Source organism: Gymnodraco acuticeps, unplaced genomic scaffold (genome assembly GCF_902827175.1).
Source record: "Gymnodraco acuticeps unplaced genomic scaffold, fGymAcu1.1, whole genome shotgun sequence".
Taxonomy (NCBI): domain Eukaryota; kingdom Metazoa; phylum Chordata; class Actinopteri; order Perciformes; family Bathydraconidae; genus Gymnodraco; species Gymnodraco acuticeps.
Genome location: NW_022989977.1, coordinates 1,226,634 through 1,242,069, shown reverse-complemented (window position 1 = coordinate 1,242,069; position 15,436 = coordinate 1,226,634). Strand labels below are relative to the sequence as shown.

Genomic DNA, 15,436 nt, shown 5'->3' with positions numbered 1-15,436 from the left:
AAAGTGATAACTATTGGCCAAAAGAGGAACAAACAAATAATAATAGTATCCTCAAAACGCCAGTATCTGTCAGGCTGTAAACAAATTGTTTTTATGGGATTTGTTGACAGAAAGAAACAATGTAAGAAAACACCAGCCTGATATCCTTCAAAGCCATTTAAACATTTTATTAAGGGGTTCTGCTTCCTTGTGTGTGTATATATATATATATAAAGAAAATTACAAAAACGGCTCAATAACCTTCTTCTTGTGTTAACAACCGTGTCCTTATTTATTTTTTCGTAATTCTTTGCACACATATAAACATCCTGTACAAAACGGCTGAGCCTTTTTACTTATTTTTTTCTTCTGCTTATTTTTTTCTCGTTTTTTTGTCTCATAACATCCAACTTGCATCATGATTACAACAATCAGCAACATATCACACACCCACTTTGCAATATTCAAACTAAACATTTCTGTGCAATACAAAATAAATGTACACATAATTTGATCATTTTTTCTCCAAAAAAATAAAAAATTGCTGTTATTTACAAATCCCAAAACAAACAAGTAAACATTCTCCACACCAGTTTGCTTTTACGTTGAACTCAGCAGAAGTGTGTTCTCCCATTATTATATTATAATTATTAACATGTTATTTCTTTGTACAGATTGTTTGGTAGCACTTTACAATAAGACTACCCTTATAAAGAGTTTACGAATAGTTTGTAATTCATGTATTAATTAGGTTGTGAACACTTTATAAATCATTAATAAGCTTTTATAAGACATGAGATGAACAGGGCAACTGTGACCGGTTGCTTGCCAAATAGTGAGCCCACATTTATCTGTACTGCTAAGCCTTATATTGGCTACTTAGCTTACTTCGTCTTCTTCATCAGCCAGCATCCTTGGTATCTGTTGTTGATTCTCGCTAAGTAGCCAATGTAAGGCTTAGTCATCTTGCCAAATAGTGAGCCTATGTTGATGTATGAAACTGTTGGAACTGGTTTATAAATGGTTCTTAATGATTAATAAAGTGTTTACAACCTAATTCATAACCTAATTATAATCCCTTTATGAATCCTTTATAAGGGTAGTCTTATTGTAAAGTGGTACCCATTGTTTTTTAAACTTCCTTAATGAATTGTGACTGAAAAACGATAGAGCACCTATGATACGGATAGCTACATGAAAACGTTTAAAAACTCTGAAGGAGGCTTTGCTTTGAAAAAGAAAATGTCGTTTTCTCTACGCTTTTATGTAATGTATTTTATAAGTTGCCCCATTCAAGTATTAAAAACTCTTTTACAGGACTGTTAGTATTTAGTTGTAAGGCAGAAATGACATTTGCATGGTTTCATTTATTGTTCCTTCTTTTTTTTGTATTCACTGCAAAGGTTTTATCTTGTACACAATGTACCACTTTAGGTAAATACATGTAAAAATATTGAATTTGATCAGATTCTTTAAGGTTAAAAATAACTTTAAAGCAGGTGATTCTTTTAAAAAAAGTCACCTTCTGATGTCATCTTTAAATCTTTAATTACATCTGGGCAGAAAAAAAAGTGATAACACAGGACGAAATCTACAAACCACAAAAGGTACTTTACTTCAACCAAAAAGAAATCAGCGGTGAGAAATCAAATCTATACATATATTTACTTGAGATTCACATCTGTTTGGCAGAACATGTTTCTCTTGAATGTTTTCGTGTTGCTCTGCTCTATGGGTTGTTCTGTGGAAGAGGCAGTGTTTTATGGCAATCGAAGGTAGAAGTCACAAGTGCATATCATGCTGCACTAATATAGTGCAATGTAGAGCCTGAAACAAAGGAAGGACGGAGGCAGGCGGCCGTTTTCATGAACAACTGATGCAGGCTCCGTCAGCATCGTACGGATCTGTTTATCCCACAAACACAGGCCTCCAAATGAAGAAGAGAAGAAATGCCTCCCTTTTGTTCAAGACTGCAAAAGAGATTTGAGTCAAAACCCAGTTGAGGATTGAGAAAAAGGAATCCAAACCTTTTTATGGAGATTTTCCTCTCCCTCCTCCTCTCCCCTGCGGTGACTTTTGGCAACGTATGAACCGTCAGAGCATCCTAAGCCTCCAGCTACTCAGCATTTTTAGGGACAAGCGGAAAAGCGCGGGGGAAGAGTTTGAGCTTGTGCTGCCATGTTCTGAGAGCTCTGTCTTCTGCACCCAGACTCTCAGCCTTTAGAGACATAGGGACACGTAGGGGGGGCAAAAAAAGGCATTTCATTGAACAGGGTGGAGGTCATGAAGGCTCTTGCAAAAGAAACAACACTAAAAAACAAAAAGGGAGAGTGAATGGAGCCGTACTTGAAACGGTTAAACACAACCAGTGTCTCTGCTAAGAGGATTTTCTGTGATTTCTCGCTGTGTGACGCGTCCATTCATGCTGCAAACATCCGTGTCCCTCACTGTAATGGCGTGATGAAGAGGTGTCTCTATGACAGGCGAAGTGCGTGGTGAAGCGTCTCCGAGGGACTACATGTCCGTGTCTCCGTCGTAGGCGAGAGTCAGAGGTTTTAGTCGGTTGTTTTGTTGCCTCTGTCTCTGAGGTCTCTTTGGCTTTTTGCTGTGAGGAGAGATTAAAACAAAGTCAGAGTGGCACTGGAAATAATTCCCAAAAGCTAACTGCAGAAAGGACTGTCTCACTGGTACGGCACCTGAACTGCTGTGGTCTAGAAAGTGTCCTACTCTCCCATATCCTCACTGCGTTTATAAATAATTCACCATAGTTACATATATAGAGAAATAGACATTTGCTATGACGAGTGTGAAATACACTTAAGTTTGTTAACGTTAAAGGCTATTTTCGTGATGAAATTACCCATTTTTCAGATTATATATAGAAATACAGTACTTTTAGGATAAGGCTGGTGATATTATAACATGTTTGGAGGCTGTGGCTCAGTGGGTCGTGTGATGGACTTCGAATCAGGGGGTAGCAAGTTCGAGTCCCACTGCATGTCGTTGTGTCCCTGGGCAAGACACTTCACCCCAAATTGCTCCTGTAGGGATCGCCCACAGTATGTTAGTCGCTTTGGATAAAAGCGTCAAACAAATTACATGTAATGTAATGTTTGTTTAATTGAGGTGAATATGGTTGCCATTTCTGAAACACTGTATAATTCAATGGTTTGAAATTTAAAAAATGTAACGTATTTTTTGGTTCCCAACTAATTGGGGATATATATATATCATATGAAACTATTTTGGGATGAGGGGTTTGTAGAAAGCTTTTTTAAACAATTTGATGTGTGATAGTTTTACAATCTGTTGGGAAAATGGAAGAAGAATACCGGTTCAAAGCAGTATTCTTTGCTTAGTTCAGATTAGCTAAGGCCTGCGTAAGCCATAAACATGAGTCATTATATCTGTCTCCATAGTGGCTGAATCATCTTAATCGTTGTCACATAGCTATCATATTCCTAAAACAGTCCTGACGCTCTTCTAGGTAATCATACATCCTGTTGCGCACACAGCTACGTAGGGCCTTTGTTATCATGTGCTACTCTGATATTAGAAGAGTACATTCATTATTTTCCTAACACAATCTTAACGCTCTAGCTGTGCGAGATGGTTCAATCTTCTTAAGAGCAATTCTGAGTAGATTCTATAATAGGAAACACATGTTTACAAATGTTAGGAGAGCTGCCAAAGTAAGAGTTTGGAAGAAAAATATCTAAACGTTTATATGTTTAGATTGAAAGCATTAGAAATATATTAGTCGGTTAATATTCATGCAAAATCATGCCACTGTGCCTCCAGGGAAGAAAGGAAAACACCTTTAGGCGAAGACAGAATACTTTCTATCTGTTTAATTCTTTGAGCTGTCAGCACTGCCTTGAAAACAAGATTGCTTCTTATCTCCCATAGTAAAAGGGTATAGGATGTTTGACGTTTTAATATATTGTACATACTGTTTAGTACGTAGAGAAGCCAAACAAACAAAGTCCAGATTTGGCTAGAGGCAGACGACTCAAAAGTTTTCAGCACAAAAAAAAATGGCAGATTTTGTCCTCCTTTTTCTGCCTATTCTTATACAAATAGCAGATTCTTTGGAGTCATTGGGTTGAATGATATGAAAGCTATTGAAAAGACCCAAGATTTTCCGATAAAAACAGCAGGATTTTCATACAAATATGAATAGGAAATGCAAAAAACACTCAAATCCCATAAAAGGAGGCGGGTGTTACTAATGCTGCTAAAAATAGACCTTTCAATAAAATAAACTGTGAATTTTCAATAACAAATACAATTTACACTAAAATACTGTTAAAAAAAGATTTGCCCTACTTGTCGAGTTTACAATGCTGTATTGATTTTGGGTCATTTGTTATTCCAATGTTGTGTCTAAAGGTTTAGCTGTCGATGCAGGACAGTCTAATCATCAGTTCAAACATCGAGAACTTTCCCCCAAAACTTAGAGACACACAGGGTCTCTGGAGAAACTTCAAAACAGAATATTCTGGAAAGGTGGTAGAGACGATCAGAAAAGCCCCGGGGGAATTATCTCTGAATTGTTTCTGATATGAAGTGCTGACAAAACCCTACAGAGTAAACACGTAACGTCAGCATTCAGTCAGACAAACGGCCACAACATTTTCTCAGAGGGTTTGGAAAAGTCCACCAACACTGACTGGACTTCTAGGAGTAATGATTTATTACCAATTACTCACAGGCTTCTCTCTCGATTAAACATTTTTGTTTATAGCATTTCAGAAAATAGTTTAAAACGCCTTTTGCAATTTCCCTGAGCTTCAAATGTGAAATACTATACAGCTTGTTTTACCAACAGTCCAAATACCCTAGTTCAAAACCAACCAAAGGAAGACTGCAAATCCTCTTTGGCAGGCATTTAAGCTGGTAAAAAATAGTTGATAATGAAAGTTGATCAACAACAAATATTCCTACAGAAATAAGATAATAGGTTGTGTTAAATAACATGTTGTACACTATGTTTTTCTCACGCTGAATATCGACATTATTATGTTTAATGTGTTTCGAGTTCTGGATTTGGCAGGTAAACAAATGAGAGGGAAATAAAAGGAAATGCATTCTGCACTTCCTCTGTCAGCCACCAGAGGGCAACAGGACTCCATGCTACAGAGACAACAGAGGAGACAACAGTGATTGTAGATCTAAATCTGATTTGTTGTATAGAAACAAGTTCCTGCCTGCAGTAACATCATAGCTTCTTCATCTGTATTCATCTGTATTCATCTGTCAGGAGATCTGCTCTTCGAACTACAGCGTTATTAACCAATGACAAGCTGTTTAAGCTCCACAAACACATCAACATACATGTGGGAATGTAGCAACATAATGAAAGTGCAAGTGATTATTTTTGGACCCACACCACGTCATTACTTACTTGTATGAATACACAATGTGATTCACTGTTGATACTACACTATGCTATATTCGGTTTACACCTCCTGGTTAAAGGGACCCAACACTGATTGCTTTGCTTACGAGACACATTTCCCTTTTAGATATTTTCAGATCATATTCATCACATCTTATAAAGAAACTTTGTTTAGAACTTATTTACTTAAAGGTGGGATAGGTAATTTTGAAGGAAAAAATCTGCCACTTCCTCAGAGCCCCTCCTCCAACACACACGAACGCGCACATGACCAATGAGGGCACGAGATAAGTTTGTGCACAGATGGAAGGCTGACAGGCAGGTAGGCCATCCAGTTACTTTAGCCGGGTCGGCTAAAATGATTGGTCGTGCTTTTTACAGTACTACGGCTTCCACAGATGACGTTTTTTGATGGATTTTTTGTCAATCCCGATAGCAATGCTCAATCATTGCTATCGGGATGTTAAGAGCATTCCATGGAATATAACAAAAAGTGTATCTCGAGCCCGTTTCTCAAAATTTCTCAAATTACCCCACATTTAAGTTAAACGATAAATAACCTCCCCTTAATCAAACTCAGTCCAGCGTTATGATTCTGATCCGGTAATGGTACAAATCTCAACCTGTCGTTCAATGGACAGCTTCCCCCCCCCCCCCCCATCTATGTATATACTCGCATTTTAGACTCTGTTACTAACTGTATATCTGTAGACTTGGTATGTCTTAAATGTCCGGTTAGGATGTATTAGAACGAAATCTAAAATGCAAATTGTAAACAAGCAATCTGTATGAAAAAAACCACCTGTATGTAAATTGTAAATAAGCCATCTGTATGTCAAATATGTCTTATATGTCTTAAATGATATGATGAATTGGAAATGGGGGACCCTGATGTAAACAAGACGAAAGTCTTTCTCTGGTCTGCATCCCCTTAACAATTGTATGTTTTGAGCTGTACTGTACTGTACCCAATATACAAGCTGTTAATAAACTTTTCAATCAATCAAGGAAATATTTTATCAAAGAATGTACCAAACATCTTTTTGTTTTGTTTTGTCTTTACATATTTTCAACATACATCTATGTCGTTTTCTTTGGATTTTTTGGACATACAAATGTTGTATGTTGTTTTTCATATTTCTGACAGACTAAACTATTTAGTGTTTTTTTGCCTGTATTCGGCGTACTACATTATGCTGTTTTTTTTGCGAAGTTTGGACATGCTATACTACAGTATGTCTTTTTTTGCATATATTCCAAATACTATACTATGTTGTTTTTTTGCATGTTTGCGAGATTCTACATTATTAGGTAAGCAACCGTAAAAAATGCCGGCCTTTCATCAGTACATCTCATTTTTGAAGGCCTTCTTAATATCCATATATTATTAAGGTTCATTTAGTTTTTTGTTGAATAAAGTAAAGTGTTATCATTCATTGCTTTGATTGTTTTACTATTAATGTAGTCTGATGATTTAAGCATTTTGTGTATGTGTTGTACTTTATGTCTTTGGTGTAAAGCACCTTGTACTCAATAGACGTTTTAATAAACTCCTTATTATATTCTACAGAAACCAATTGGTATTCCTACCTGGTTTGCATCTAGACAGAGCTGCGTGGGCTTACCTTGTGTGTGCGTATTTTTAAAGGAAAAATAAAGGTTGAGATGTAAACATATGAATCTGAGGTGGGTCACTTTAAAAGCAGGTATAAAGAGAAGTATAATGAACAGGTAGGCACCAGGTTTGTGGTCTACACGCTCTAAACATGGACTAAAGGAGATATTTCTGGATGGTTTGTCCTCACCTGCACCAGCACCTTCACTCAGCTAGTCAGGCAGGACATGTGACACTTTAGACAGAGGTCACGGGGAAAGGTCAAGGACAGCAGGTACTTATACTGGAGGGTGTTTTGAGGGGGGGTGAACCCTTCACATCCTTCCATTAGCTGCTTTGAGCGTGCTCTTGGCAATCGGGACAGGTGTAAATCATCTCATGTGCATTTTGGCCCATCCAGAGTGCCGTCCCATTGGCGTCAGACTCTTGGGCCTTAAGAGAGCGATGCACCTTGGCACAGGAGCTGCTGCTCTCACACAGAGGGTGGCATGAAGGAAGCAAAAAACGGAAATAATAATAAGACAAACAAAAAACGGTGATGTGATGGTGGCTGGACGACAGGAAGGGAAGGGGAGCTTTGACTCAAAGTGGATGAGGGTAAAGACTTTGGTTTCATGATGAGGATGATGACAATAGGGGTAAATAAACTCGTCAACTCACCAAGCTAGGTATATCATAGACACTATGAATATGAGGAGCACAAAGGCTCCGGCTGCTACACCATACACCCACATCTTCAGCTTCCCATCTGTGGAGAAGGAGGCGCGTCAGTTCTTCTGTCTGGGTGCACTCACAGCCATTAAAGGCTGCAACAACTCATTCATTTTGTACACTGGTGCTGCTATTTCTCAGAAACAGTCTTTAAAAATACAACCCGCAATTTACAGTGAAATTTCATTGTAGGATTCAGGTCGAAAACAAAATAATTACTAGTACTTAAATATAGCTACAGTGAGCAGTTACTGGAAAAAGATAAGGAAGTTTTTGTGTAACTACAATGTACCACTGTTGACATGTAACCAATTACATGTAGTCACGCACTAAGCTTAAGTATAACTTAGATGAACTCAAACTTTGCGTGAGTAAATCCAAGTGCTACCTTGTACTTTTACTTTTGTTCACCCACACTTGTTTTCATGTTGTAAGTTAATAAATACATTTATACATGATGATGTATTTGTATAGATTTAGATAGTGACTATATAAAGTAGTTAAAATGAACTCCATATTGACCAGCTCTTAAAGTGGTGTACACATAAATGCATCAATATATTATTATAATTCTTCTACCAACCCTGTCAGGTACCATAACTCTGATCAGGGTTCTCCTCTAAACACGACTTTTTTCAACTTATTTCTTATTGCTGCTTAAAATAAGAACTCTTTATTTCTTATTTTCTCCAAAATGCAAATTTGTAAATAGTTATCTTGTTTTGCTCAGATGTACCAACAGTAATGCACAAGTTGGAACCAGTACATATGTTATAGGTACCTGATGCATACAAGAAAATGACATTGTAAAAATGAAGTCTAACTTTTTCTTCTCTCAAAGCTCACCGTTATTAAGTAAAACAAGCATTTGGAAGACAAGCGATACAAAGGTTACCGTATGAGATGGCGTCTGAGGTTCCTGCTCCTGGCAGACGATAATTGAATCTGTTGTGCACTTTTGCATCCTTAGTGTTTATGTTGCTGTCATGCACCATCAGTCACAACAGTGTGTGCAGATGCAGCTCTCAAATGTTAATGTAGCAGCAGTTCAGAGGTTCAAACATTCATCAGAACAGACGGGAAACATGTCTGAAGCACCTTTTGTTTTAATGAGTCAGTTTTATGTCATGCAAGACCAAATATGTTAAACCTGATGTTAATTAGATCTGTCGACACTAAGTCTGCCGAACATAAACTGGAAGTAAAGTGCATTCTGTTGCCGTCTCATGAAAACCTCTCAGCTTTATGACTTAACTTCACTTCATGGATTACACAGTGCTCTGCAGGTTGGAGAAATGTGGCTTCCTTAAACCTTTTCCCTTCAGATAAACTTAAAAAAGGCACTTGTTTTTCTTATCCACTGCAAGTTCCTGAACTAAAACTTCATAAACAGTGATTCAAGTCAGGATTTCAAGTGGGGGATTAAGAAATGATGTGTGATTATTTACTCACATTTATCTTGGCAGGGTGACAGTCGTTGTGCAAGTTGTTGCACATTTGTTGCCAATATAGGCTGATTTATAGCCATTAGCTAAATGTGATTTTCATCATTTTGTGGTTGTTGTAAGATTGATTTATTTGGGGAATGAACCTTGTCTTAATGTACTATTCAAAGGCTCTTATTTTCTGTCGGTTTTCAAATCCTAATTACTGAAACCACCAACAAAAAAAGAGTCCAAAATATTTTACTCTGACAATACAGTATTGTCTTAGGTACATTTCTAAGCTCATACTTCTTTACTTTTACTTGAGTAAAGAAGTTTAGTCAGTACTTTTTAAAACACGAGTATCTGTACTTCTACTTGAGTAAAGGATGTGTGTACTCGTGCTATCTCTGGACAACCGGCAGAAAATAAGAGCCTTTGAAGAGTACATTCAGGCAGGGTTTGCTCCCCAAAACATGACAGTTACTGTAAGAGATAAAAGGTTTTCACTTGACAGCAACAGAATAAAGTGAGTTCATCTAGACTAAAGGTCTGACCTGGTCCGTAGGGCTGCAGGTACCAGGTCCGCCCGCTGCGTCCGGGCTGGAGGGTGCTGGGCAACGTGGGGTTAATGGCACGACTGGTCTTCACGTCCCCTTTCTTGTCCCCCGCTGTGGGGATCTCCAGGATGGGGATTGGGGCGCACTGATCCAGCTGCCCCACGGGGGACAGCACCTCTGTGAAGCCCTCCTCACACATGCACACAGCAGCCTGCAGGGGGCAGCGCAGCATCATGTTGTTACAGTACATCGAATCATGAAGGGGCTTGTCAGGATGGAAGTGAATGAATCGAGGGGTGCTTTTTTATATTTTTCGAAGATGCCTTGGACTTTGGTATAGAAAGGTTAATTAATATTGTTTACTGAGCATTAGCTTCAAGAAAGAGCAAGTCTGGGGACAGTATTTATTATAAGTATACCTGTTTCTGTCTTTCAGACTGCTATAAATGTGGTGAACAATTTTCTTTTAGAAATGTATTTCAGTATAACTCCTGCTATTCTTATTTGTATTTAACATGTTTTACCCAGCTTTAAAAGAGTCACTGAGATTCAAAATACGTTTCTTCAATAGTGTCCTGACTAAGAAAGTCAACGACACCGTTAGTGACATAAACATGACTTTAAAATAAATAAAATCTATTTAAAGAATAATAAAAACATAAAAAAACATTGGACAACATTCAAAACCAGTCATTAAGAATCACTTTAAATGCATCCAGAGAGACCAGCTCCAGAGGATTCAGGTGATTATGGAATCGATTACAAGCTGGAGGAGCCATATAATTAAATGTGCTTTTCCCATTTCAGTACAGACTTTCCTGGCTGTTAGTAGGAAGTGTCCTGAGAGCGAAGAAAAAAGCTTATTTTTGTTTTATATTAGATATTTAGAGCAGTCCAAGAACAGCCTTATAAAAATATGCAAATAGTTAAGTCTACGGGGGCGTAAAAGACAGACCATCAAACCTGATTATAAAAGAGCACTGACGAGATCGGACTCTGAGTTTTGTAATACATCTCAGTGCTCCATTGAAGACAGTATCTAGGGGATCTAGGCCTGCATGTATACAAATTGGCCATTGTCCAGCGCCGAAATAAAGATGGATGCAACAAATCCCCCTTAGGTCTTAAAGGAAAGCAAGATATGTTTCTAAAAGAAAAAACCTCAGAAATCATCAATTATAGTTCCTAGAAACTTGTATACATACTCCTTCATTACCATATAGTTGATACATGTCTCTCTTAAACAGTAAATATAAAAAAATATATCCTTTGCAGGACTGTTGTATTAGGCTGCATGTGTTTCCGTTTATTTAACTGTTAACTGTGTAGGGAAGATCAGGCTGGTCCTAAGTGTGCTTCTCATCAGATGATTTGTACCTACTTATTATGTAGTGACAAGGTCTGTCGGCTGATAACAACACAAGGTCCAAATCAGTTTGAAAAAGATATACAAAAGGTTAAACTTTGAGACATGCCATCTGCTGAATCTGGAGAATCTAAAACGTATTGTCCTGATTTCTATGCAGCGGAGCTGAGTGACACTATGGGAAAATGGGTTTTACATCTTCATGCTGCCATCATTTTATTCCCTGCTGCATTCAAATTCAATTCTGGCAGCAGAGTGTCAGAGCGAGTCGAGACACTGCCATTCATCCAGAGAACCTGTGCTTTCACATATACGTCTTTCTTATTGTTTTTATTCAGTTTACACTGTTTTTTACTGTGCATTTTTGTCTGTAAACCACATTTTTCTCTACGAGATTTTCTTTTTTTTCTATATGCAGTTAAAACTGCCGATATGAGAACAAAGAGCTGCTCACCTCACTGCAGAAAGACTTGGGCATGAGGCAGAGAGGGTCACAGGAGCTGTTATCCACTGGAGGGTTCATGGGAGGGCAACCTCCTGTGGGTAAGAACACAATCAAATCAAACAGAGTAAATGTTGTTTGAGAGGAACACAACATCAACATTATCTGTGTGTCCTGCTAGATGTCCAATCCTGTGTGACCTCAAGTAATACCATTTTATTTTTCATTTTAAACACAGCGTATGTTTGGATATAAATGTAGGTTGATGTTGCCAGGTTTCTTTTTGAAACTATTGTAAGTAGGAAACCACATGTTTGTGTGTGCAGAGATGACAGGCTGTACAGGCAGACATCGCCCACCACCTTCGCTCCATATAGAAATAGGCCCCTTGTTTTCTTTCCAAACAGTGTTATATTTCTGACATGTGTCAATTCTTCCTTCTACATAAACCTGCCACTTACTGATGGGGACAAACTGATGAGCTGCAGACTGCTGCAGCATGTCAGTGTTTCACTTTCAGATACATTTAAACTCATCGGCTCCTAATATTATCGGTTGATGTTTGCAAAATCATTTCACTCTCTCTAAATAAACAAAGATCTCCTTACAGCCCCTCATGTCTAGTCATGTGTCTGAAGACTCTATCCAGTTTAATATAAACCATACAACCCATATTTATTTAGCTTTTCTTTGGAATACTTTTCAGAGCTGAAACAATACATTGGTTAGTCAATCGACACAGAGAACAATTTATTAACTACTTTAAGTACTTTTTATATTTGCTAGTTTCTAAAGTCTTCTATGAAAAAGATATTTGACTGAATATCTGGGGTTGTTGGTTACTGTTGCTCTGACAAAAAAAGCACATTTAAGGTCTTTGGGTTTGGGCTTTAGGCTTCTTTTTCAGAGAGTAAGTATCATCCGAAAAGGTAAAATAATAAAGCAATTGAAAAGAATAAAGTGCAAACATTAGAGTAAGGTCTGATCAAACCTGCTCTTGTGGGAAGAAACACGTTTTCTTTACTCTCCTATCTTGTTAATCATATAATCATATTTAAATGCACCAGGTTTATTTAAGTCAGTCGTGCAGAACCAGTAACTTAAAAAAACTTAAAACGTGTTTAATGTACTATAATACAAGCTCCATTGTAACACTCAGAGTTCCTTACCGGTGACATTGAGTCCATCGGAGCGCTGGCACCAGATAGAGGGGCGAGTGGAGTTTTGACGGCCGCCGCTGAACCATTTGTACTCGTAACATTGGCCCCCTGAGAGGGAAATAAAAAGCAATCAACATCTATAGAGACTGTATAGTGGGAGTCTGCCGTGAAGACCATTAATCAGAAGAGTGACGGATTAATAAAGCAGCTGCTAAGTTATGGTTCTATAATAGGCTGCTGTCATATAATATCACTATCAGCGTGTCCTCACAGAGAGGTCCAGTTCAATGTTTTAATCTTCAGTAAGAGCTTTTGCTTAATGACTTTCTATCAATGCTATTACGACTTTATCAATACCTCCATCAGTGCAGTAAATGACCATATTTCCCTATGGAGTCCTGTGTAACCAATCATCTGTCCAGGCCTTTTGGCTTGGTAAATGAACAATTTAACCTTGAACAAAGGAAATATCTATTCTCCATCGACTTGGGTACAGTATCACAGCTCCAGTCGATGGCTCGGCTCTATCTGCAGCTTTCACAGGACGATTTGTCTGCCGCTGCGACAACTTCACCCTTTATGTTCTTCACTTTTCTCATTTCTCTGCCTTTTTGTGCAAAGGCAATTTCTCCAATAAGTTAACGTATCATTGAATCACTCACTTCAGCCAGCACTTCCCACCATCTTTACGAGCAGAATAGAGTTTTACTATTATTGAAATATTTCTCAGAAGACCAGACGCTCTGGAAGCAGAGATAATGTCAGTAGTTAGCCCCCTTTAAAATCACAGGGTTTTTTTTAATGAAAGCCTCTGTTAAAGAATAGATGGCTATTTTTAAGTCTATAAACCAACAGCAGATTTGTGTTGGCTTTACCTTCCATTATCCCTGAGTCCACGGTCACTAATCAGTGAAAACACATTTGCTATTCAGTATATGTGGTGAGGGACTGTTCAAAAATGGATGGAGAGGGGTTTAACTTTATTATTCACCCTTTAGCCAAGCCAGCACCACCAGCAGCTCAACGATTACTTATTATCCAGGGGAATACTTCAACATCTAGAGGTGGATTGCCAAAACATGTTCTGCAGTGTACGATTAAAAAAAACAATATACCTGCTAATTATGATATCAGCACAATTAAATTGTCATTGTTAGCTGTTTAGCATTTAGCTCAAAGCAGCACTGTGCCAAAGTACAGCCGCTAGTGTGGCTGTAGAGCCTTCCAAAGAGATATTCACATTTTCCCCGCACTCACTTTGGATTGAGAAATACAGTATTTATCTCTTACCACAGAAAAAAAAGGTTTTTATTAAATTCATTTTTTTCCTCCTCATCTGCCCCTCCCTAAGCTCTCTTGTCCTCGATATGAACTAATAGTTATTTTTCAGTGACAGCGATGACTAATAATAACTGAGGCAGTGATTCAGTGCGTGGATTGTCTTGTTTTTGTTATTCAACCAGTCGATAACTAATAACCTCACACACATCTACGCAGAAAGTAGATATAGTCCTTTTAAGCTGCTAGTTCGATGTGCTCTTATAGCAGGACTGCTGTTCTGTACTTGTTGCAAAACAAACCTTTATGACCAATAGAGCAGAAAGAAGTAAAGAACAGAGACAGGAAACACGGGAGAGAGTCAGCCCAGGAATCACAGCGGTTGTGTGGTTTCCATCTTAACCATTGGCGCCCCCACAAGATTCCTTTTTAATGTTACTATTTGATCTCCCTTTCTCCGTCACCGCCTTTCTTCTTCCCCTCGCTCCTCTCCCTCTTCCTCCCCTGCCTTTACTGGTTCTATTGGGCCACTCCTCCCCCTGAGCCTTCAGTGGTGCTGTGAAACCAGGTCAGGCTGCTGAAGACTGCTGTGGGGATGTGTACAGTAGCCAGGGAGGAAGAAGAGGAAGAGCGGGAGGAGACGAAGAGGGGGGGCGGCCGCTCTACAGAATGAGCCCATGGCTACTGAGCTTTGGTGGTGCTGGTGATTTACAGCCCACGCTGCACCTAATGGGTGATTAACGCGCCCGGGGAACCGCAATGATCAACAGTAAATGAGTGCGGGGGTTTCCTCCGTTTTGAGATCTGACTGGAGAAAGGGAGGGCGACTATTGACCCGAGTGTACAGAGGAAAAACAAAGAGATGGCAGTAGATAGTGATTTAGCTTTTTCAGCCTTGTACCAAGGTGGCTCAGTGGTAACACTGTCACCTGCCAGGAAGAAAAACCTTCATCTGATTCCAGCTGCAAATACCTTCTTCACTAACTGGGTTCTCTTTAAGTGTGGGCGGTATATCGGATATACTCATTGTATTGTGGCTTTTTCTCGTGGGATGTAGAAAATGACTATATCTTAAAACATAGAGTACAAATTGTCACAATTTCTTAAAGCCCCCGGCAGGAAATTAGCTTTGTTTCTTTCTCCCTCTCAGAGACACACACTCCTGGGCGAGTGTGCTTGACGTTTAAGCTTTGTGTTTTTGTATCTGGAGAGAATAAGGGATCGGGGAAAGTGAGAACGACAGAAGTGAAGCGCCAGAACAAGTTTAAACACATCAAATTCGAAAACTGTAATGAAAGATGCCAGCCTCCTCCAAAAGGGCCATCAAACTAGCCCCCAAGTGATTGTTGTACATGTTTGTGCCATGCATTGCTGTACAAACTTGAAATAAATGATGAAGACCTTCCAATGAACGTGTTGAATATAAAAATATAACTATATATTAATATGATAAATGATGATTTAAAAATTATTTTCAAATATGTGAATAATTAGTCAAAC

At 38.6% G+C, this 15,436-nt stretch overlaps 1 protein-coding gene across 5 annotated transcripts in view; it reads right to left on the bottom strand.

Moving 5' to 3' along the window:
* Positions 1–244: 244 nt before the first annotated feature.
* The window catches only part of LOC117543182 (thrombospondin type-1 domain-containing protein 7A), a 148,347-nt gene continuing 133,155 nt past the window's right edge, over positions 245–15,436 (bottom strand). For 2 of the 5 annotated variants that reach the window (XR_004568531.1, XR_004568532.1), the window contains 6 exons: positions 12,668–12,766; positions 11,511–11,593; positions 9,688–9,901; positions 7,656–7,743; positions 7,186–7,461; positions 245–2,584 (listed from right to left, as the gene is read on the bottom strand). Coding sequence is in view for 3 of the 5 variants with exons in the window: in XM_034211290.1 (XP_034067181.1) it covers positions 2,494–2,584; positions 7,656–7,743; positions 9,688–9,901; positions 11,511–11,593; positions 12,668–12,766 (575 nt within the window). In the remaining 2 variants the exon portion in view is untranslated. The remainder of the gene's footprint in view (positions 2,585–7,185; positions 7,462–7,655; positions 7,744–9,687; positions 9,902–11,510; positions 11,594–12,667; positions 12,767–15,436) is intronic. The other 3 variants (XM_034211290.1, XM_034211292.1, XM_034211291.1) reach the window with 2 other exon arrangements.